Source organism: Colletotrichum spaethianum (assembly GCF_022836535.1).
Source record: "Colletotrichum spaethianum MAFF 239500 DNA, contig06, whole genome shotgun sequence".
NCBI classification, from domain to species: Eukaryota; Fungi; Ascomycota; class Sordariomycetes; order Glomerellales; family Glomerellaceae; genus Colletotrichum; species Colletotrichum spaethianum.
In genome coordinates, this window is record NW_026054776.1 from 1,492,850 (window position 1) to 1,515,131 (window position 22,282).

General features: G+C 54.8%; 8 protein-coding genes across 8 annotated transcripts; 5 read left to right on the forward strand and 3 right to left on the reverse strand.

Moving 5' to 3' along the window:
- Positions 1-696: 696 nt before the first annotated feature.
- ColSpa_03418 (U6 snRNA-associated Sm-like protein LSm1) lies at positions 697-1,688 on the forward strand (the record flags this gene model as incomplete). Its single annotated transcript, XM_049269630.1, has 2 exons — positions 697-1,044; positions 1,119-1,688. 2 exons carry the CDS (start codon positions 697-699, stop codon positions 1,686-1,688), a joined length of 918 nt encoding a protein of 305 aa, XP_049125587.1.
- Positions 1,689-2,054: 366 nt separating this feature from the next.
- On the reverse strand, positions 2,055-3,949 carry ColSpa_03419 (endoplasmic reticulum oxidoreductin-1; the record flags this gene model as incomplete). Its single annotated transcript, XM_049269631.1, has 2 exons — positions 2,055-2,163; positions 2,226-3,949. The coding sequence occupies 2 exons, from the start codon at positions 3,947-3,949 to the stop codon at positions 2,055-2,057; spliced, it is 1,833 nt and encodes a 610-aa protein (XP_049125588.1).
- Positions 3,950-6,145: 2,196 nt separating this feature from the next.
- On the reverse strand, positions 6,146-6,630 carry ColSpa_03420 (cyclin-dependent kinases regulatory subunit; the record flags this gene model as incomplete). Its single annotated transcript, XM_049269632.1, has 3 exons — positions 6,146-6,247; positions 6,306-6,450; positions 6,527-6,630. 3 exons carry the CDS (start codon positions 6,628-6,630, stop codon positions 6,146-6,148), a joined length of 351 nt encoding a protein of 116 aa, XP_049125589.1.
- A 1,564-nt stretch (positions 6,631-8,194) lies between these two features.
- On the forward strand, positions 8,195-10,843 carry ColSpa_03421 (protein polybromo-1; the record flags this gene model as incomplete). The annotated part of the gene is made up of 7 exons (XM_049269633.1): positions 8,195-8,251; positions 8,522-8,640; positions 8,711-9,081; positions 9,391-9,454; positions 9,505-9,766; positions 9,824-10,361; positions 10,416-10,843. 7 exons carry the CDS (start codon positions 8,195-8,197, stop codon positions 10,841-10,843), a joined length of 1,839 nt encoding a protein of 612 aa, XP_049125590.1.
- Positions 10,844-14,139: 3,296 nt separating this feature from the next.
- ColSpa_03422 (homocitrate synthase, mitochondrial) lies at positions 14,140-16,005 on the forward strand (the record flags this gene model as incomplete). The annotated part of the gene is made up of 7 exons (XM_049269634.1): positions 14,140-14,259; positions 14,399-14,471; positions 14,530-14,738; positions 14,790-15,140; positions 15,194-15,260; positions 15,318-15,575; positions 15,632-16,005. 7 exons carry the CDS (start codon positions 14,140-14,142, stop codon positions 16,003-16,005), a joined length of 1,452 nt encoding a protein of 483 aa, XP_049125591.1.
- A 683-nt stretch (positions 16,006-16,688) lies between these two features.
- On the forward strand, positions 16,689-17,369 carry ColSpa_03423 (uncharacterized protein; the record flags this gene model as incomplete). Its single annotated transcript, XM_049269635.1, has 1 exon — positions 16,689-17,369. The coding sequence occupies one exon, from the start codon at positions 16,689-16,691 to the stop codon at positions 17,367-17,369; it is 681 nt and encodes a 226-aa protein (XP_049125592.1).
- Positions 17,370-17,899: 530 nt separating this feature from the next.
- ColSpa_03424 (tRNA(Ile)-lysidine synthase) lies at positions 17,900-19,179 on the reverse strand (the record flags this gene model as incomplete). The annotated part of the gene is made up of 7 exons (XM_049269636.1): positions 17,900-18,118; positions 18,239-18,343; positions 18,396-18,484; positions 18,559-18,731; positions 18,791-18,967; positions 19,022-19,111; positions 19,166-19,179. The coding sequence occupies 7 exons, from the start codon at positions 19,177-19,179 to the stop codon at positions 17,900-17,902; spliced, it is 867 nt and encodes a 288-aa protein (XP_049125593.1).
- A 695-nt stretch (positions 19,180-19,874) lies between these two features.
- Positions 19,875-21,356, forward strand: ColSpa_03425 (sex-determining protein fem-1; the record flags this gene model as incomplete). The annotated part of the gene is made up of 2 exons (XM_049269637.1): positions 19,875-20,251; positions 20,306-21,356. The coding sequence occupies 2 exons, from the start codon at positions 19,875-19,877 to the stop codon at positions 21,354-21,356; spliced, it is 1,428 nt and encodes a 475-aa protein (XP_049125594.1).
- Between the last annotated feature and the right edge of the window lie 926 nt (positions 21,357-22,282).

Genomic DNA, 22,282 nt, shown 5'->3' on the forward strand with positions numbered 1-22,282 from the left:
GCTTGTTCCGACACCTGGCCGGGAACACGTCGCCCAACCGGGTACATACACCGTACGCCCACTCACCGCCGACCAGCGGGAGTCATAGTGTAAGCACAACATTATCATCCCCATCAGTGTTTCTTTACCGGGGATGAGCAAAGATGAGCAATGCACCTCTCATTTGCCCTCTCTTATGCCTAAGCCGGTACGTTTGGTAGCGCAGAGCCAATCAGTCTTCACCAAAACGCCGGAGAAGTCTTTTGTTTTCTCGGACATGTTGTAATAGAGCAGGACGACTCTTCTCTGACTGTGTGAAGGGGGGCGCCAGGTGCCTGTCGCCAGTGGACAGATGCGTTGCGCGCACCGATGCACTTCGATCGAGATCCCGCTGAAAAGCTTCCCCAAAAGCCTCCTTTCCAACACAGGAAGATCACCACCACCCATCCTTGCGGCTGATACGCGCTCCGTCGTCCTTCTCCTCTCGTTTATTGACTAGGCTCTTCAACGTCTCACCCATTGACAGCTGGTAAACCCTTCTAGGCGATCAGGCGTGACAGGGTTTCAATACCAGTTGACTTTGATTGAGCATGTGCATTGATCAACCGCCCAAAGCTTATTGGTCTGATACCTCGTCTTGCAGACGCAGACATTACAGCGGATCTTCCCAGCCCAGGCCGTCACTTTGACCAGCCCCTCCCCCTCCAGCACCCGGCAATGGCTCTGGTGGATTACTCCTCGTCCGACTCGGCTTCAGAAGCCGGCTCACCCCGGCCAAGCGTCGCAAAGAGTCGGATCATGAGGCCCACGGCCCCGCGCTCGACGGCGACGCTACAGGCACCGGCGCCGGCAGAGGTCAAACCAGCAAAACCAATTCCGATCTTCCCAATGCTACGGGTAAAGCCAACGGCGACGCAGACTTGCCTCCTCTTCCGGACCAATTCCATGATCTTTACGCTTCCACTGTTCGAACCAGCACCGCCGATGACCCCAATCTTCACCAAGGTCGGAAGAGGACTATCCCCCATATTGCTGGCAATTGGCCGTCTCACGTCTACATTGAGTGTGAGTTTCCGAGGCCGTTTCCATCTATCATGCATCTCATCTGACTTGCCAAAGGGCATCCAACCGCATACCAGCATTCCCTCCTTGCCGCCTTTCTGGACAAGATCAAGCCGCTTCTCGGCTTGCAGAAGCTGTACCCGCTTCTCACCTCCGACCTCAACGCCCCTCTGCCCCTACACATCTCCCTCTCGCGCCCACTATCCCTAACCACGGCACAGAAGGACGCTTTCTTCTCGTCCCTGAAATCCTCTCTCCCCTCCGCAACGGGGGACTTCACCGTCTCCCCACGAGGCATTGGTTTCTTCAAGTCGCCCGACTCGGACCGGGCCTTCCTCGTCCTCCGCGTTGCGGACCCTGATGCCTCGCGGAACAATACTAGCACAAGTGGCAAGAACCCGCAGCTTCGGGCGCTACTGACAAAGTGCAACGCCATCGCCCTGCGCTTCGGCCACCCGGCCCTGTACCAGGCCCACGCGACTGAACTTGTCGACGACGCGTTCCACATGAGCATTGGTTGGACGTTCGGGCTGCCGCCAGAGGACGCGTGTCTACAGACGTATGCCCTGCTAAGGCAACCCGAGTTCCGCGGCATTCGAGAGTGGAAGATTGAGGTGTCGGGGTCAAGGTCAAGATTGGGAATGTAGTCACGCATGTGCCCTTGAAAACACCGTCAATGGGTGGGAAGAAGAGTATTATTGAGGATGGGTTATACGAGTAAAGACTTCCACCAGCACTGCATGGTTGAATCTACGTGGACGGCTGATCTCTACACAATGTCTCGCAAGGGTTACGGTCACAACCACATAATGACAGAAAGTTCGGCGGGACCAAGGAGTGTTGGGCACTGGTATCGTTGAGTATGTACAACCAATTCAAGATGCTGGTTTACAATGTGCCACGGGAAACGAAGAAACGCCATTTGCCCCTCGCGCCAGCCATGCAAAGTACTCAAAAGCGATGCTATGATGTGATGCCTAAAGCCGTCCGACGACAGTTCGTCCGACTGTAATTTACAACTCGTCCAAGTCAGGTCGCTCGAAGCTCCAGTTCCTTTCATTAACGGGCAGACCGACGAAGAACTGGTAGAACCGGACCAGCTCAATGACGATCACGTTGACACTACCACAGCGTGTTAGTCTGATGCGCTGCAAGGAGAGGCAAGGTTGACAAAAGAAACTTACAAAGTCTTGGGGAATGCAAGCCAACGGCCCATGACGAACTTGAACGCCTTGACGACGCGCCTGACCTCTACCTCAAGCTCATCCATGACCGTTTCCTCACGTCGCGGCTTCTCCTCGTCGTACTCGTCTTCTGGCTCCTCTTGCTTCTTGGTCTCCGCCACGGGCGGCGTCACCACGTGGTGCGGCTTCTTCGCCCGGTCGGGGATGCCTTCGGGGGTGAACTGGGGAAATTCAGGGGCAGCGGCAGACGCAGCGGCGAGGGCGTCCTCCGAGTCGACCATGGCGCGGAACTTGTTGATGGAATCGATGGAGCTGCTGATCCGGGCGTACGTGTTGAAGAGAGCGACAAGCTCGGTGCGCTTCAGCAAGGGAATGTCCTCGCTAGCGTTGTCGAACTCGAAGAGGACCTTGAGCGCAGTGCCGTAGCCGGCGGTCTGCAGCTTGCCCCAGAGGCGGCACTTGTCGCAGCCAACGCAGTCCATGACGCGGCTGACATTGCGGAAGCGGTTGCGGAAGTCCTCCTTGAGCGACGGGCCCTCACCGTTCTTGAACATAAGGCTCTCGTCGAAGATCTGGGGCACGCTGGCCGCAGACTCCGTCACCTCGAGGACCTTGGCCCGCGTTGCGGCGTCCTGGTCGATATCACCCGAACAGAAGGTGTAATCGCGGCCCTGGAGGTAGGGGCCCAGCTTGGCGACGGCGCGGGTGACGAGGGCGTAGTTGAAGTACAGGTTGCTGATGCGCTCCGGGTGGGTGTGCAGACGGCTCCGGTAACAGGCCACGTTGGGCTGCCACTGACCGGTGGTCTGGTTGAGGAAGTCCCAGCAGAGATGTGTGCTGATGCTCGCGTGCATGCCCGAGATGACGCGGTAGAAGACGCGCTTCTCGAGGCACTCGTCCTCGACCTCGAGACCGGACTGGGCCACGAACGGGGCGTTGGGCTGCGTCTCGCGCATCTGCTCGAGTGCCTGCTGTCGCCCGACTGCTTCGAGAACCTGCCTGAAATCCTGCGCTGCGGGACCCTTGTGCGTGGCCTGCGACTGTCCCAGGGACGCCGAGTGCGGGAAGGAGCTCTTCTGGAAGCAGTTCTCCCGGTAGATGGCGTCCCAGACCTGGGCGGCGCCGAAGCCAGCATATCCGGTGAAACGCTCGGGGTTGCGAAGGAGGCTCACGTAGTCGCCCTTGGAGCTCGCGCTTTCATCCTCGGGTACGCAATAATCTCGCTCGTCGCATTCGTCGTCGTATTCCACCACGCAGCTCTCGCCGACCTCCTCGCCCAGCTTTCCCTGCAGGGGCCGCTCGGGACGCTCGTGCTGTACCCTCTTGGGGGGGTGTTTCGCCAGCGGGCCCTCAAGTTTCCCCAGCTCGCTCGCCCTCCAGACCTCGGGGATGTCCTCCTCGTTGTCGAGCGTCTCGACGGCGCAAGCGATGTTACCGCACATGCCATTTTCGTCGTCCCAGAAGGGGCACTTCTTGTGGAAGAGGTTCAGTCGGTAGTGCGAGAAGAAGTCGGTCGATCTCGTGAGGTCGTCGATAAGAGGTTTGACCTTTATGTTCAGTTTGTCGAGTGTCGAGTAGGAGGCGCATGCGTCGGACACAATGGCCTTGGGCGAAATCTGGTATGACGAGTTAGATGGGGAGATCCGGTACTCGGGTACTGCGGCGTAGGTCCCTGAAAGGAGGAAGAGAGAGAGAAAGAAAACGGCGGCATACCGCACAATCATCTTGGGCGCTCTCGCATTGGACTGGAGAGCCCCAGAGCGCAAACACAGAGAGGAAGAATAGTCTGCTGGCAGGCTTCATGATCGAGAAAGGACTCCTTGGCGGAGGGTGGGCCGACCGGTGGGTTTAATATGCAGCAGGATAGCAAGAACAGATGGTCGCAAAGAGAGGGTTGTCAACTCAAACGGAAAGGACAGGTGAAGTTGACAAGTTTCCAAAGGTTCGACTGAAACGCTGCGAGTGTCCGGGCTCTGCAGCGCGGATCCGAGGCTGTCTATGCTGTGGGCGCCCTTAGGGAAGCTGCGTGTAATTGCTGCGTCGAATGTTCAAGCAGGGTCAGGTAAGGTTCGGCGAGGTTCGTTTCGGGGAAACGGTCAGGGACGTTAGAGGTTAATTGAAAGGTAAAATGGGGTTCCAGTCTCCTTGTCTCGGATCTTACACTGGACGTGCAAGTTGACGAGAGAGAAAGTGGCGTCGGTCGACCTGCTACCACTCGTCACAAAAAGCCCAAGGCCTTGTATCTGGAAAATTGGAAGGATAAGGCCAAAAAAGTATGGTGAGGTAAGCAGAGCAGAGGAATGACGGAGCTCGAGAATCAGAGGAAACATGGACAGCATGTTCTGGAAGAGCGGGATCGCCGGGCCTTTTTGGACGTTTCCTCGCTTGAAGGAAGCTGGCAGAGAGTCATGCGAATCTGTCCTCAACATTCAACAGCAGAACCGGCAAACGTGGAAGCAATAATGGAACCCTCCGAGCTGATTAATTTACAGCTGAGGGACTAAACCCCCCGAGTATCGTGTAACTTTATCTGGCGAGGATTGGCTGATCCTGAACTGCGGCCAGCACTTCAATGTACCCTGACACGCCAGGGCACAGCGAGATTGTACCTCCAACTCCGACTTGGCTCCCAGTCGTGCTGTCTCACGGGAGGGGCGAAGGCTAGTAAAGGGACACACAAGGCGAGCGCGTTTTGGTGAAAGGTGTCCTTCTTTTGGTGGAAAATCAGCAGATGCAGGAGCCAATTGGGACCACCCTGGCGCCAAAATAAGTCCTGGCCGTCCCAGATCGCCTCTCGGATGCCGCCGCCGCCCAACCAGCTCGTTCCGGCTTGGTGCATCCTGCCGACTTGCCAATTGCAGACCTCGGGGCCTCTGCCATACGCCTGGCCTATGTCTATTCCCTGTATTCCCTGTCACTTTGCACTACATCGGATGCCAAAACCCAAAAAGGACTAAAATCGTGTCCGTTGATCGGACCGGGACTTTGTTTGCCAGAGTGACGTCTCGCGCTGGCCCCGCCATGCGACTCGTTGCTGCTTAGTCCAGCAGCCACGATGAAGGGGTTCTGACTACTTGTACATGCCATATGGGATTCACGCAAATTTTTATGCATGTCTCATGTTAGTGCCACCATTCGACACTTGAGATTGATGTGATTTCTGCCCAGGCATATTCGCGTGCCTAAGCATCCGTCTTGTTGTGTCTCACATCAAGTTGAGGAACACGCTTCACAGCGCACATCGGTGATGCCAGGGCACTGGTTCTTCAATGGTCACCTTGGGAGCCTCTGTGACTTTTGTAGCACGAAATTAGCTTCATGTATCTATCCCCTGATTCCGAACCTCTGGCCATTATTGTCGTCCGTCGAGCTATGCAGGCACTAGCCAACAGCGACTATCTACACAACCGACACGCTGTCCCTCCTTCCCCCCCCCACAGACGTAGCGTGCGCTCGTCGATGACCTATCCCGGTCTCATCGTTGGCGAGGCTCAGCGGCAGCGGCAGCGGCAGCGTGGCATAGACGATGGCCGTGTGCGCTGGGTTATAAACCTCGTCAGGACCCCTCAACTTTCAAGACATGTAACAGACAAACAGTCCAACACTAACAGATCCCCGATGACTCAAACCGCCCAAATAAATGCAATAACCTTAGTGGTATGCGCCGTCTTTATACCATTTGCCGTGGTCTGCAAAGACGAGGTATTATCCTCTCTCAGCCTCTTCCCCTGAATTTCTAAAGAGAAAATTTCCATCATCATTGGCCGTCATTCGTGTCGTCGAGAGCATCGCCCAGGCAGCAGCCTGCTGAGCGGGGAGCGGGGATGTGTACTGCGTTTGCAGGATAACGAGGCATTTCTCCTCGCTGGGCGGATCACTGGGGAGGCTGGTAGTTGAGAGGGCGCCTATTGTGTTTGCTGTTAGCGACGGACAACCGTGGGTTCGTTGGCAAGAGAGACCGACTTGAATAGCAGGATGTGCGGCTCCGGCTCATGCACTTCGTAGTGTTCCCAGCCCAAGCTCTAGATGCAGTGTCAGCGCCGGCTTCGATGGTCAAAGGGCCACACAGCAGGACCCTACCTGAGTGATGCCGAGTGCTCGCCATTCCTCCTCCCAAAGCAGCTTCAGGGTCCCGTGGGAAGAATCGTGGTAGTCTTTGGGGATGGCTTTAAGCATGGCCTTGGGGAGCTGCACGTGGCGGTACTCGTACTCGCTGTCAGAGTATCTGGACGAGGCAAACTGGTCAGTCGATTGTTTGCTCCATTGGGCTGCATTGACACGGGAGTAGGGGGCAGACATACCGCGCCGAGTAATGAATGGAGTCAATAAACTCATCCAAGCGGGCTCTTTCCGAGTCGGACAAAGGCCGCGGGACCTTGTTGCGACGGCTCATGTCGATATCCATAGCGAAAGCGGCTGTCTGGGGTTGTCTGCCTTGGTGTCTGTGGGATGGACGGTGGCGTCGAGTCTCGGTTCCTTACCGCGAAGGCGACCGGTGGGGTGACTCGGCTAGAGCGGAGAGGTCGAGTGATGGACGAAGCTGACGGGGACTGGCGATATACTCTCGGACGCGGAGGGAGTCTGAGGGCGCGAAGGGGTCCGTTTTCTTTGGGAGGTCAGGCGACCGCACCCAAGTCGAAGGAGGTAAAATAAGAAAAGAAAAGGAAAAAAAAAAGGTAAACAACGAAGCAGGCGGGGTAGGCAGGAATTGGCGCTGAAACAACAAATTCAGCTGCACCGCTGATTCGGAGGAGAAATGGGAAATAGCGAGGGAGCTTCGATGCCAGAAATATGATGACCGAGGGAAGCTGGCGCGCAAGAGCGAGGGGTTGTTATTCAAAGAGTGGGAAAAGATATGGAGTAGTAAACAAAAGTCGGATCTAATTACTGAGATCCCGCCCCAGCGCTGCCATCATCTTCTGCCCCCCAAGAGTCCGAGGCGGTTTTGCCGGCAATTTCCGCCCTTGGTTGCAGTCGACCTGGCCTAGCCTGGCCTGCTACACACTCTCTGCACTTGTGCTGCTGCACTGCAATTTTGAAGCAGCCCCTCAGTGCATCAACCCACCACACAAAAACCACACACCGAGAGCGGTGGGACTTTTCTGCCAAATTTTATTTCCTTCCCCCCTGCCATCCCACCTCAGTCGTCCTTGGACGGTGAGAGACTCGACTCCACACGACGTACTGCCACCTGGTAACAGCTCTGCCGACCGCCATGCAACTGGTATTGAAGTGCAGCTCAGGTGCACAAATCGGTCCGTGACTTTCCCACTTAACCTTTGCCTGCCTGCACCTCTGCACAGCACTGTGAACTGAGGTGGTTGGAATTGCTGCCTCACCAAAAAGGGCGCTTCTGACCTGAGGCACTTCTCTGCCACAGTACGTACCTCGTACCTTCTTCTTTCCTATCCAACCAGCCCGAACTTTCCAAACTCCCACCACTCGCTCCGACTGGCCAGCCAGCACAACAGCCAACCTAACCCATAATCACCCCGAAATCCAGCGCATCTTCCGGCCCATCTCCATTGAGAGAATCCCCCTACTGGTAGCATCCCCAAGAAGACACCACAACCATCGCGCGACAATAAGCCGCGCCCAATTTTTCCCACCTCAATCAGCGTTTGGGCCTTTTGGCAGATTCAAAACTACCCCCATCCCAGCTCAAGAAACGTGGGGAGAGCTGCAATACTCCCAGGGGCCTACCTTAGCTCTTTCCGCGCTAGCCACTTCAGCCCGCAGCCCTGTTGCAAGCAACCTTCCGACCCCATCTCCAAACCGACGCGTCCTTCGCAAACCCGTCGCAACCGCAGCATCGCCATCCACCTCTTACTCGGAGTCGCATACTGCTACCAGCCATTGCACGCGCAATATCCCTCAGCATCCCTTTGTCACTCATTTGATCAATAGCGCATGCGCCTGCGACTATTGTCCCCAACTTTCTAATGGATAACAAACGCAGGTCGTCGGCCATGAATGGCGCGACGGATGCTCAAGAGCCCAATGCGAAGAAGCAGAAGCTCGCTGCGGTAAGCGTTTGTCGTTGCGCCCTCATATTACACTCTGCACTTCTTGCCCTGTCGACGGAAGGCTTCATGCCAATGCGTCCTTGATAGCAGCTGTGCATGCCCTTTGCCGGCTTCTCACAGCCCGAAAAAAAATCATCACATCCCTTCTGTCCTTTTGTTGATTGGGACATGATTTGCATAGCACCCTTCTCCTACCATCCAATCCACTCCTCTAGCGGTCATCCTTGACCTCCATGCCTCCGCAGAAGCTACCCTGCATTGCTGCCCCAGAGCCAGGCTGATTTTAGCACGTCACAGAAGTACAATCTCAAGGAGCAAGAGACAGTCGAGTCTACCACCGAATATGGACATTTCTTCCTCGATCAGATCCGCCGCACTGCCGACAAGAAGTGAGTAAACCCCCACAACCCCTTCTCCCAACGGAAGTCATGCAGGTTGCTAAACTTCAAATCAATCTAGTGGACGCAAGGTCTCTGGTTACTTCGAGACACTGCCTGACAAGGACAGCAACCCCGACTACTACAAGAAGACAAGAATGCCCATCTCCCTGACAATGATCGAGAAGAAGCTCAATAACGGAGACTTCGCCACCCTTACCGAACTCGAAAGCTACTGCAAGCGCATGGTGTCAAATGCTAAGGAGTTCTACCCTCGCGGGAGTCAGCTCTTCGAAGATGCAGAGAGAGTTCGGAAGGCCTTGAGTAACTTCATGACCAAATACAACCCTGCATACGCAAGAGGTGGATATACGGCCGTCCCAACCCCTCTGCCCGCCGACGGCACTACCAACGACGCAGACGAAGATGACAAGCACGCTCCTCAACATGCAAGTGGCCGTCGCAAGTCTCAGGTTGCAGTCAAATCTCCCGAACAACAGGACGACCCTAATGGAGACGAGGAAGCGAATGATGCCGAAGCGGACGAGGAAGATGATGAAGAGGAAGATGAGGATGAAGACGACGATGCCGATGGCGAAGATGATGATGACGAGGGAAGTCAGACCTCCAAGCCCGCGACTATTCTTATTCGTCGTAGAGGTCCGGGTAGGCCGTCCAAGGGTGCGACGCCACGCAAGGCAAAGGCACGAACTGTCACGCCCAGCCGCCCTGATTACGAGTATGAGGGCGTCTCGTACAAAGGTCTCACTTTCCAGGCTGCCCAAGAGAAGATTGTGGAGGAGATGTTACGCAAGAAGGACGATGGGTAAGTGATCATCGTTCCTTTGACATGGGCTTCGCTAACGTGGCATATAGTGGTCAAGAGCCCTACTTCGAGCCTTTCGTCAACCTTCCTCCTCGCGTCCTGAAAGACTACTACAGGATTGTAAAGGAGCCGATCTCTCTGAAGAAGCTTCAGAAGGCTGTCAAGGGTGTCAGGGGTCGCAATGAGGCAACAGGCACCAGCGAATTCAAGAACTGGGTCGCCTTTGAGGAGACTGCGAGCCTGCTCTGGAAGAACGCTTTCTTCTACAATGAGGAAGGAAGCGAGATTTACGAGTTGGCCCAAGAGCTCGAGGTACGTGTCGATATGACAACAGCAGGACACCGGTTCTGAGTGCTGACTGTTGTATAGGAGTTTTGCAAGAATGAGTTGAAGCAGGCCAAGGCGGCTGTTCAAGAGCCTGCACAGCCGAAGATTAAGCTCAAGGTTCAGCAGCCGGCGTCCGAGCAGCCCGCGACATCCAAGAAGATCACAATTCATGTTGGAGGCAAGAGCGACTCGGGAGAGTCTCCTGCGCCACCAATTGCCCTGTCATCCGGGTCCCAGGTCGGCGACCAGACACCGGTTTCCAACGGTGTCTCGCGTCAGGGTGGGCTTCCAGCTATTCCGGCTGCGATGGACAGATTTCGCAGCGTCTCCGTCGCTTCACCAAGCCCCTCGTTGGCCAACAACATCAAGCGGGAAGACGCTGCTCGCCCTTCCCCAGCAGGGACGCCTGGTCACGGTGGCACACCTTCTGCCTTTCCGCCGCCCGGCGCCGGCCAGGCCGCGAACTTGTCCAATGCGACCTTTCAGCCCATTGGTGTTGCGCAACTCCAGCCGCAGACGAACGGTATACAGCAGTCGCCAAGGCCTCTATGGGACCAGACGAGACGAGCCCCAGGCAAAGGTATGTCTTTAGATGAAAATCAAGAACCCGTAATGTTGCTGACATGACCCGCAGGTGCTGCAGATGCACTGATCAGCAGTCTCAAAATTCAGACACACCCGATGGTCAACGTTGAGCGTCGCTTCGAGATAACTCTGTTACCTCTGGAGAAAGAGGCACATCAGTCCGTGACGGTCCACATGCCGCTCAACCACTTGAGAATCCAGATGATTCTGGTTGTTCCATCGTCCCTGGAGAAAGAGGGCCGTCAGTGGAGACTGTTCGTGTTGGTCAACCGTCAGATTGCCCACCAGGCTCATCCTGTTCCCGGCCAGGTGCTACCCCTCGGCGCCAGAGTCTTTGAGGCTCAGCTCCAGGCTGGTGTTGTCAACAACATCGAAGTCTCTGTTGCAGCCGCTCTGCCAAAGGGCCAGAAGCTGCCCAGCGGTGCAGATTTTGAGGTGGAGCAGATGACGGTGCTTGCTCACGTGGCTAAGAACTAGGAGTCTCCCGCCATTACTAACCAAGCTGTCGCATGTCACAACTTCATGAACATCAGTGAGACTGATGAGGGTCAGCCAGACGTTCAAATCATTGACGAAGCACGCTGGAGGAACAATCAGGTCAACGGTGGTAAATCCGCCTTGGCTGTAGGTGACCCTCCAGTGACTTTGCAAGATGTCTGGGACCAAGCTGAACTCAGAAGAGCCCTGCAGTCACGTCCGATACTCCCGTTCAACCAGCCGCCCATGTATCTCGCCGACGAGAGGACCCTTACTGTGTATCCGCCTATTGAACCGCCTCCGGGCCCTCCAGTCTATATCGACCAAGAATCGTTGATCCTCGCTCCTATCCAACCAGCCGCGACGACGAACCATTTCGAGGAACATCGATCTCTATGGGCCGACGCTCATTGGGTTGAATGTCAGGAAATCTCGTCTCAGTCGAAACATCGTCTGCTTTCTCGCCCAGAACATATACAAGCTCCACAGGAGAGCCTCACGCCTCAATCCAACCAACCATTTCAGTTCATGCATTCCAATGGTACCCTGCTTCCATACTACGAACAGATGAGCCGGCATGATACGGCTATACCGTTTGTTCGAGATACTCCTATGACTCCTCAGGCTCGTTTGCGAGTGGAGGTTGCTCAGCAACAGCTCCAACTCACAGAGCAGAGCGAACTAGGAAATTGGGGACTCCAAGAACTTCTGAATCCAAAGGCAGAGAACCGCTATCCTCCACATGGCCTGGCCATTCATGTACGGAGCCAACGGAGCTTGCAATCCGATTTTCCGGCGATGTCGCAGCAACACCGATCGCAACGGTACAGCTTTGAGCTTTTGCAGCCACAGCCAGCTGGCATAAGTGACATGTCGCTTCCAGGCGAGCAGTTGTGTGCCCGCCTCCAGCGTGAGCAAATAGGCAAGCAGGACAATACCCATACCCAGCTCGGTCAACCGATGCAGCCACAAACTTTTCTTCAGCATGAACAACAACTCGATCATTCTTTTCAGCAGCAAGGTGGGGGAGCCGAGGACAACTCCTCCCTTGGAACGTATAGGGCGGCTGAGCCACAGGATTATGGTTACATGGGTGCCATGTTGCTGAACACTGAGCCTATTGCCAACGGTTTTGAGCAGTTCGTCCGAGAAATACCTGTCTTCAAGACCCAGCACGAGGAACTTGAGAATCAGGGGCCGGAGGATGACTATAAATACAGTCGCTAAAAGGGGACTCGGTGCGTTTCACAGTCCGCATAACGCAGTCACTTCTCGCAGACTTTTGGCAACATTAAATTTTTTAGGCAATACATGGGGGAGACGCGGAGTGGTTGTCGGTTAAAGTTGATTTCCGTCCATCTGGGCATTTGCGCTCCGTGCGCCTCATGGCCCTATCTGTATATACTCTCTTGATTCTGGGCATAAAACGGCGATGAGGCCAACAGGGTATAGCCACAGGATCCATATTGTAGAGTCAATCGACAAGTAGGTAAAGATAAACAAGAAGTGAATCGTCGTCAAAGCTCGAACTGTTAAAAGTGAGATTGTGACCGCTTCCTTTTAGCGAGGTAGGTAACCGAGAAGCAAACAGCATAGCACATAACGCTGTCACTCGCATTATCTTGACATTGGCGGATGAAATTGTTACCCCTGAAAAGGATCATGTCATGGATGCCTTATGGCTCATATCCAATACGTTTGTCTCCATGCGTTGATAGACGTTGGATGGCACGCGATAACTTGACCATCATTCGGCAGTCGATGTCCTTCTGGTTTCTTGGGGATTCGAAGAGAAGCGGCTTAGCGTTGGAGTCATACTTGCATGACGTCGTCTGGGGATCCGTTATTGAACTGTGGACCCTTTGGGAATGGAGCAGCGTCTACCCCAGCAACCGGCAACCAAATGTCTCGAACGACGTCGGTACTGCAGCCAGGGCCCGGGGGTTCCGACAAAGTGCTCAGTGGTCTCGCAACGGTGGTTCGAGCATAGTCTACCCCAGGCCGTCTACCCGCCCGCCTTCGCATCACGTAGTTCCGTACACTGATTGTCCGGCAACCGGCGAAGGCGAGGACGGTTCTCTCTCACCGGGTTCATTGGATGCTTGACGGAATTGTTTGGCTGGAGTTTAAATTAAAGCGCGGCGAGTTGCATCACTAGCATCAGCCAGGCCGGCAGGAGCTGGTCTGATGTTTGATGCTTGGGAAATGGCGGGCAACAAAGCAATGGGCTGCCACTCCAAAATGGCCTTCACCCCTATGGTTGCTCCAACTCCGCGGACGCCGTCTGATACACAGGTACGCACACTACCGGTAAGACAATGAGGAGAGAGGACCAGCCGAACCGGACGGCTGGATAAACTCTGTCGAACTCCTACTGTTCCTATCCGCGGGATGAGTCAATATACCAATTCTCGTTAGAGTTAGGCTTCCGGCAACAGCACACGACAGGTATACAACGCTCGCATTGCGTCTCTCTGTTCCGTTGCTGCAGGCCGACCAGCAGCGCTGCGCTAGCCGGCCTTGCAGCTCCGGGACCAGTCAAACCAGCCAACAATGGCTGAAGGGGCCGACATCATGGTGAGAAGGTGAAAGGCGGTGTCTCCAACCCAGGGCCAGCATTGCTGCAGGACCATCAGCAAGCGGCAGCAATGATGGTACAACGCCGGGCACGGGCCAAAACCTGGGCAAGCTGCAGCATGTGGAATTGCCGCATAGAGTCTAGCGTCTTTTGATGTGGGAGATCGATCTTCCGATAACGGGGGACTGATTGGCCGGCGCGACGCATGGAGAAGGGTTCTGCCAATAGGAATTGCCCAATGCAGCCCACTTCAGGTGGCATCTAGCGGGGTACAGACATGACAAGACGTAAGGACCGGCCCTGAAAATTAATCATTGAGAGTCAATGGCACACACGGTGCAAGTGCTGCAGCGTAGTCGGGGATGTGCCTTGAGCGGGGCTAAAGAGTGGGAAAAAATATTTTCTGTGCCCAGCGACTGGCTGAGTTTGGAAGCAGCGAACGCCGTCCTCGGTCATCACTGGCCATCCCGCCCAATCCACACCTTGTTGCGTACCGCCTCGCCTCGCCTCGCCCGGCCTGCTATTTTTTTTTTTTTACTTTCCGTTTTTCCTTACATATCCAGGTCGGCCATCCATCCTCCCAGTCACCTTTTCGATTTTGTGACTCAACAGACCTTCCCGAAATTCTATTATAAATCCTGCCGCTATCCAACGTTTGGAAGCGTTCTCCTCGAAAACCCCATCCAACTACACATCATACTGTGCATGATCATACAAAATGTGCCCTACTCCTGACGTCCCGGCCTCCAATGGCCACTCCAATGGCACCAATGGCCATGCAAACGGCACCAACGGCGCTGCCAACGGCGACAAGGCCGGTGTGTACTCCAATGATCGTGTGCGTTTGTGTTGTCGACATGACTGACTGACTCTCTTGTGTCCAGACCACCCCGGCTACACTGCCATTCCCGTAAGGACCAATTGCCTCCGAACACCGCTTCAACTATGACGACTTGATCTGACACTCGACGGCGTAGACCAAGCAGAAGCACAGCAACCCCTACCAGCCGGTTGGCGATTTCCTCAGCAATGTCGACCGATACAAGATCAGTGTGTTCAGCCGTTCAGCGCTTCTTTTGAGTCACACCCACTGACGTGTGACGCATAGTCGAGTCCACTCTGAGAGAGGGCGAGCAATTCGCCAACGCCTTTTTCGACACTGAGACCAAGATCAAGATCGCCAGGGCCCTTGATGACTTCGGTGTTGACTACATTGAGCTCACCTCGCCTGCTGCCTCTGAGCAGTCCCGCAAGGACTGCGAGGCTATTTGCAAGCTCGGCCTCAAGGCCAAGATCCTTACCCACGTTCGCTGCCACGTAAGAATCTTCCCGACCGTGCCAAAAGGAGCGGAACACTAACAAGGGCAGATGGACGATGCTCGCCTCGCCGTCGAGACCGGTGTCGACGGTGTCGATGTCGTCATTGGCACCTCGTCTTACCTCCGCGAGCACTCCCACGGCAAGGACATGACCTACATCATCAACACCGCCATCGAGGTTATCCAGTTCGTCAAGTCCAAGGGTCTCGAGATCCGCTTCTCGTCCGAGGATTCCTTCCGTTCCGACCTCGTCGACCTGCTCTCTGTCTACAGCGCCGTCGATAAGGTTGGCGTTCACAGAGTTGGTATTGCCGACACCGTCGGCTGCGCCAGCCCCAGACAGGTCTACGACCTTGTCCGCACCCTGAGAGGTGTTGTCAGCTGCGACATTGAGACTCACGTAAGTTGCTCCTACACTCGGGCAGCGAGAAGTCTCCCTAAAGCATGATTTAGTTCCACAACGACACTGGATGCGCCATTGCCAACGCTTACTGCGCTCTCGAGGCTGGTGCCACCCACAGTGAGTTATTTGTCGCGTAGTCTCCTGCGGACCTTGTTGCTGATAGTATATTCACAGTCGACACCTCCGTCATCGGTATCGGTGAACGCAACGGCATCACCCCCCTTGGTGGTCTCATGGCTCGCATGATCGTCGCCGCCCCCGAGTACACCAAGTCCAAGTACAAGCTGCACAAGCTCAAGGAGCTGGAGGACCTTGTTGCCGAGGCCGTCGAGATCAACATTCCTTTCAACAACTACATCACTGGCTTCTGCGCCTTCACCCACAAGGCTGGTATCCACGCCAAGGCCATCCTGAACAACCCCAGCACATATGGTACGTGACATCAATGCTACTCTTCCAGCTAGTGACAGAGCTAACTCACTTTGCAGAGATCATCAACCCTGCCGACTTCGGTATGAGCAGATACGTCCATTTCGCCTCGAGATTGACGGGATGGAACGCCATCAAGAGCCGTGTCGAGCAGCTTGGCCTTACCATGACCGACGCCCAGGTTAAGCTCGTCACTCAGAAGATCAAGGCCCTGGCAGATGTCAGGCCGATCGCCATCGACGACGCTGACTCGATTATCCGTACTTTCCACCTGAACATCACGGAGGGCGAGGAGAAGCCCCTGTTGCCGAACATGACTGCCGAGGAGCAGGCCAAGTTCGAGAAGGCGGAGAGAGAGCTTGCTGGCGAGCCGGAGAAGCGTGCTTTGGATGATGCCGCAGCGGAGCCTGCTGCCAAAAAAGTTAAGGCGTAAAATATTGTTTTTTGGGATGCAAATGGGACGCCAAAAATGGGACATCTGCTTGTACAATCATAGAGGGGAGAGCTACAAAAGTGTTTAGTTCAGATACCTCATCAACGAAGAAACGTTCAAATTTGATTTGGCATTGGTCGTTCAGATATGCTTTCATCGAGCGCATGGTGACTGAGGCCCCGTGATCTGTCGATGTCTCCAGTGCATTGGGTTATCAGGGTAGACATATTCTGCTTGGATTAACCATTGGTGGCCCTGCGGCTCACCCAGAACCTAGTCTTTTGGTAATTCGAAGTACCCATTGAGACACTATGTAAGTCAATTTACGCTTCTTGGTAGCAAACCAATGAGACAGACATATATGCTCTAGTGTGAGTTGCATTTGCGCTTCATTGTTGGTGGGGTTGGGTGGGTGTGCTAAGATAAGATAAGCGCAAAAAATTCCAGTCCACCGACCACTTTTTGCTCAGGGACCTTGTCGCAATCAATCCTCCCTCCGCTGACGGATACCTGACAATAGGAATCCAAACGCTCTTTGGCCATGACAACTCTACACACTCGCTCATGAAGTTCTAGAGTCGATCGATAAACCGTTTTTCTCTCGACTTCGTAACTTCCTACGGAGACACCGGAACAGAAAGTCGATCGAACCGAACCCCCCCTCTACGAAACAATTCCCGAAGATGGACGCACACGCCCTCCTCTCGGCGCAAGGATGGCGCGGCAAAGGTCACTCGCTCCATGCAACGGACGATTCCATCGGTCTCGCGAAGCCGCTCCTGCTGAACCGCAAGGACAACACAAAGGGCCTAGGCACCAAGGCACACTTCACAAGCGACACATGGTGGATGAACGCGTTCGACGAGCAGCTGCAGGGCCTGGACACCTCGAAGAAGGGCCAGGTAACGCAGACGGTGACGCAGGGCCGGCTGAATCAGATCGAAAAGGTCTCGGGCGGCAAGTGGATGCTCTATGCGAGTTTCGTGCGAGGCGGCTTCTTAGAGGGGACGATCCAGGAACACGAGAGAAAGGCAAAGGAGGAGGAGGCGAGCGGCGCTTCTACACCTGAAAGCGAGGAGAGTGCGACGAGTTCAGAGAGCGGGGCTGATACGGAGGTAAGGTCGAAGAAGAGCAAGGACAAGAAGGAGAGGGGGGAGACGAAGGAGGAGAGGAGGGCGAGGAGGGCTGCGAAGAAGGCGAGGAAAGCGGCGAGGGAGGCGAGGAGGCAGGCCAGAGCTGCAAAGAAGGGGCCGAAGGCTTCTTCGAAGGATCGCAAAGAGTCTAAGGAGGAGAAGAGGGCGAGAAGAGAGGCGAAGAAGGCCAAGAGGGAAGCGAGGAAAGCAAAGAAGGGGGAGTCTGGATGAGAGGCAGCCTCTTGCTCATTCGACATGACGGTCGGTTACAGATACCCCCCGAGCCTAGATTGGCCCACCATTCGCGCTAGCATTTCGCAATAAGGAGAAGCAGGCCATGCTTCCAGACCCTCGAGGGTCTTGACATCACGCGGGAGGACGACAGAGTATCTTCGGCAATGGGCTGCTTCACGGCGCAAGGACTTGAAAGGCAATGATAGAGGAGAGTGTAGTATCAGCGGCTCTTGCGAGCTCGCGATTCAGAGCTGAGGTATAGATAATGCTCAGACCATGGCGTCGGCTTCAGGCCAGCCAGCCGCAACAACAGAATCCTTCCTGCCATATGGTGGTCTCAACCTCAATGCTTTCCCCACACATCGACTTGAGTGAGCTCTCTTTCCACCTACCTAACTGGCCTCTTATGCGACTTTACGTCCCCTACAGACCCTGCGCAGACTAAGGCACGAGTCCGCAGTGATTCGGACAGATAGGGCCCTCCATCCATCTAGCAGTCATGAAGTACACAAGGGTGGCGTCTTGGTTCAGGTTTCCTTGGGCGTCTTGCCTGGCTTGTTGGAGAGGAGCCACGGCCGCCGGTCCCAGAAGTCGTCCTTGATGATGTCGAGGTGCTCAATGACAACCCTCGCCCTGCTCCTCTTCTTCTTGTCCTTCTCCGCTTGCGCCTTGCTCTGTTGCTCCGGCTCGGCTAAAGCGTCGACGATCTCGGCGGCGTTGTGTGTCCCCGGCTCAACGAGTTCATACTGCTTGGCGGTCAGGGGGGGGTATTCACTCCTACATTCACTGCGGTGTACGGAGAAAAAGGATGGAGGGAGATGAGAAAGGGGAGAGGCAAGAAATGATAGGAGGAATTGGGGGCTTACATCACGGAATACAACGCTGCCTTTCTTGTATATCTCCGGCTCGTTGTTGTAGTTGATCTTGAACTTTGAGAAGAGGATCTCGTTCTTGTCTCCCGAGACAGTGCCCTGCGCAAGCGTTAGGGGCCCGGACTGGGTTCTCAGAGCAAAGGGGCCTCACTGCCAAAAGCTTCTCTGCTTCTCTGTTATCAAGACCACCAAGCTGGATGAGAGCCCAGAAGGTTGTGTTATAGAGGTTGTTAATGTGGCCTTGGCTTGTCAGTTAATGGCCACGCATCAATCAACGCGAATATGTAGGTCAGGGTCTAAGGGGAGGGGCTTACAATCGACTTGCCGCCAGCTCATGTAGTCCCTCAGGTTCATGACCGTGGGATAGCATACCGCCCGGCCGTCAAAGCTCGGGAGAGGCGGCGAAAGTGGGGTGTCGGTGAAGTATGTCGACCACAGGTGGATGTAGTTGGCCGTAAATGTTGACACTACTGTGCTCACGATTTTACTGAGCCATGTTAGTCATGAGAGAGCTGGACCATTGTACGATGTCGAAGGAAGCCTTACCTCGCCCTTCTCTCGAACAGCGTACACGACTTGTGGAACACGAAGCTGAACTCATCGCTCACGCCATAAGCGATGGTGATGTCTGGGAGCTCCGTGACGACCACTCTTGCAGCGGCGTTCATAAGGTCGAGCGCCCTCTTATCGTTTGGCTTCTCGAATGCATATTTGGCGCAGAGTCTGTAAAGCTGTCAGTCAGGTGCGCGTCGGTATCAGACTTCGAGGCTCCCTTACTTGGTGAAACCTCTCCCATCTATGCGGACGACGATCCAAGTGTTTGGCAGCAGGAAGTCGGGTTGCTCAAAGTTCTTGACGTATTCGAATCTAGCTCCGAGTTAGAAAGTGACACTTGCTCCTGAGGGAAGACGATGGTCGTACTTGGAGTTTGCCATGGCGAAAGACTGCGGGACCGGTCTCTTTTCCGGTGTAAAGTAGGGAGGTAGGTAGTGGGAGGTGATTCTCAGTCGGAATTCCTGTGTTAGGCGGGATGGTGGGGAGGGGTAGTTTGCTACCCAGTGCCAGTGCCTTCGATAACATTAAGGGCAGGTGTTGAACCGGCACAAGGATCAAGCATAATACTGCAGTCACGGGGACGCCATCTTCTTCTGCTCCCTGCTTGTTGACTGTATGATGCGAGATCATTTTGTTTTCAAATTGCTACTGGTTGGATTTGAGGAGTAAAGCTTCCTAGCTTTTGGGACTTCGAACCTGGGTTGAGTCAACTTGACTACCTTCGGTGGAAGAAAAGATGTGTGTTTACCCTGACTTTACACTGTGCCTTATGTCAAACTAACTGCCTCCAAACCTTCCAGAAGGAAATCCACGAGGCGCTGTCAGCTGCCTCAGTGGACCCGGTCGCTAAAAGTTGCGACCTGAGCACCTAGAGCTGCGGGCCTAACCCCTGTAGCACTTCAGCCTTGCAGGCGCAAGAAAGCCTGTCCCGCGCGCACGGCTGACATTTCGCGAACCTTGAGAGCTCTTGAAGGCTTGCGTTCTGCGCAAATAAAGCCAACCCGTCCACTCGATCTCAGGGTCAGGTTTCCTCTCCTTCAGACCCGACTCGCCGGACCAGGAAGCAACAGCGACTATGAACTTCCTTCTGAGTAACGAAGAGAACGAGGCCATCGCCGCCGTCGAAGCCATCAATGCTATCAACAATACAAACACAATCCGATCCGGCCACTCAACATGTTTGCGCTTCAACCGATCCGGCGACCTCTTGGCCTCTGGCAGAGTCGACGGCACAGTGGTCATCTGGGACATTGAGACCATGGGCGTGGCGAGGAAGATGCGAGGTCACCACAGAAGCATCACGTCTCTGAGCTGGTCGAGATGTGGCCGCTACCTATTGTCGGCGTGTCAAGGATGGAAGGCCGTTTTGTGGGATCTAAAGGATGGCAGGCGGTACCGTGAGGTCCGCTTTCGAGCCCCGGCGTACATCGCGGAGCTCAACCCTTTTAATCAGTGAGCCGCCGAGCCCCCTTGCCTCAAGTGACGAGGCCTCGCTAACGCGCCAAGTCACCAGTTCGTCGCCTCCATCTTCGAGGAGCAGCCGATTCTCGTCGACGTGTCAGACGTCACCGATGTCAAGTACCCCCTCAGCTCGGCGCCGAAACGACCCGACATAGACGGAGAACCCACCGAGAAGCAGTTGAAGGACGATGCGAAACAAATGACAACCGTCACGATTTATACCTCTACCGGAGAACATATATTGGCGGGGACAAACAAGGGATGGGTAAACGTTATCGACGTCAAGACCAGAAAGACGATATACTCAGAGAAGCCCTGCAGCGGCGTCATTACGACATTGCGTCTGAACAACTCGGGAAGAGTGCTCCTGATCAATGCGCAGGATCGTATCGTTCGAACCTTTCACATCCCGAACCTCGCGGCCGAGTATCTCGATCTCGATACGATACACTTTACGGAGGAGCACAAGTTTTCAGATCAAGTCAATAGGTTGTCGTGGAATCATGTCACGTTCAGCTCGGCCTCTGAGTACGTTGCGGCGTCAACGTACAACAACCACGAGATATATGTCTGGGACAGAGGTATCGGCAGCACTGGACTGATCAGAATCCTGGACGGCCCCAAAGAAGAGCAGGGAGTAGTAGAATGGCATCCAGAACGGCCGTTCATTGCAACATGCGGCCTGGAGACTGGCAGAATATACATATGGTCGGTCATACCCGAACAGAAGTGGTCCAGGCTTGCGCCCGACTTTGCGCAGGTTGAGGAGAACCAGGAGTATGAGGAGATGGAGGACGAGTTCGATATCTATGGCCAGGAGGAGCTGCAGAAGAGACGGTTGGATGCGGAGGACGAGGATGTTGATGTTGTTACCTCGACCATCGTCAATGGGCACTCTGGTGGAGCAGGAGACTTCCGCATGCCAATCCTCTTTGATCTCGGTGAGAGCGATAGTGAGGAGGAGTTCGTTGCTGTATCCACCGGAACCATGCGGCGAAGGAGTCCAGGCGCGGATGGAGAGATACCAGACAGCGAAGTTGTGGAAGACAAAATCCCGTCGAGAAAGGGACGGTCGGGCAGAGGCAGAAGACGATAAACCAAAATAACAATACCCTCGTCATTGCGCAACGTGCTCGCAGTTGCGCTTCGTTTGAAAAAAAGTGACAAGACGCGTGACATGGCGTTGGATCGCGTAGCTATGGGACGAGCTTCGTTGGTGTGCGGACCCCTGCTAAGGGATTAGCGTGACGGGGCTTGCAGTGATGTGATGTAAAGGACTTCAGAGCTTCCAAGGCTGCTTAATAATTCCGGGTGATTTTCGTCAGACAGGCCAAAGGCCTGTGTAGTGAGTGTAGGACGGCATTGTGTACCCCGGTCAGTGTAGTCGAGGTAACTGGCCTCTTAGCTTAATTGTACAGTAGTGTTTTCCTGCTGTAAACGTGCCGGAGAAATTTTTTATTCTAATTAATGAGCTGAGATGCGGCCTGGACATTTCCTCCATACCTCGACACGGGAAGGAGTTCAGTGGGCAGCGGCGCGCCTATCAAGCCTTTCTCCTTGCCCCTACCAGGATACGGCAAAGTAAAGGTACCTGGGCTCAGCACTGATTTCTGGTGTGTTTCATGGAATAGTGGGTACCTCGACCTCGGGCACGCGTGGCCGGCCTGAGGAAGGTAAAGGAGTGCGATTGCCCAATTTGGCTAGCGTGTTTTCTCAGGCTGCGCCAGCCGCCTCCAGGCAAGATTTGTTTCTGACCTCGCTCCTCACTTTCGCCTCCACGGTCTTCACATCTACAACTTCGTCAACCCACGCATCGCCCATCACCACGCGCGTCGGAAATCGCGCCCCTGGACCGCACACTCATTTCCGGCTCGATACACGACTCGATACGACCGCGAATTTTTATCCCTTTCGATTTATCGACGCTCTGAAGGTGGCGGCGATTGGGAGGATCAGTGGAACCTTCTCCTGGGCCGCTGGCCGGGGACTGGCGTGGTAAAGAGCGCCATCGTAGGACGACCT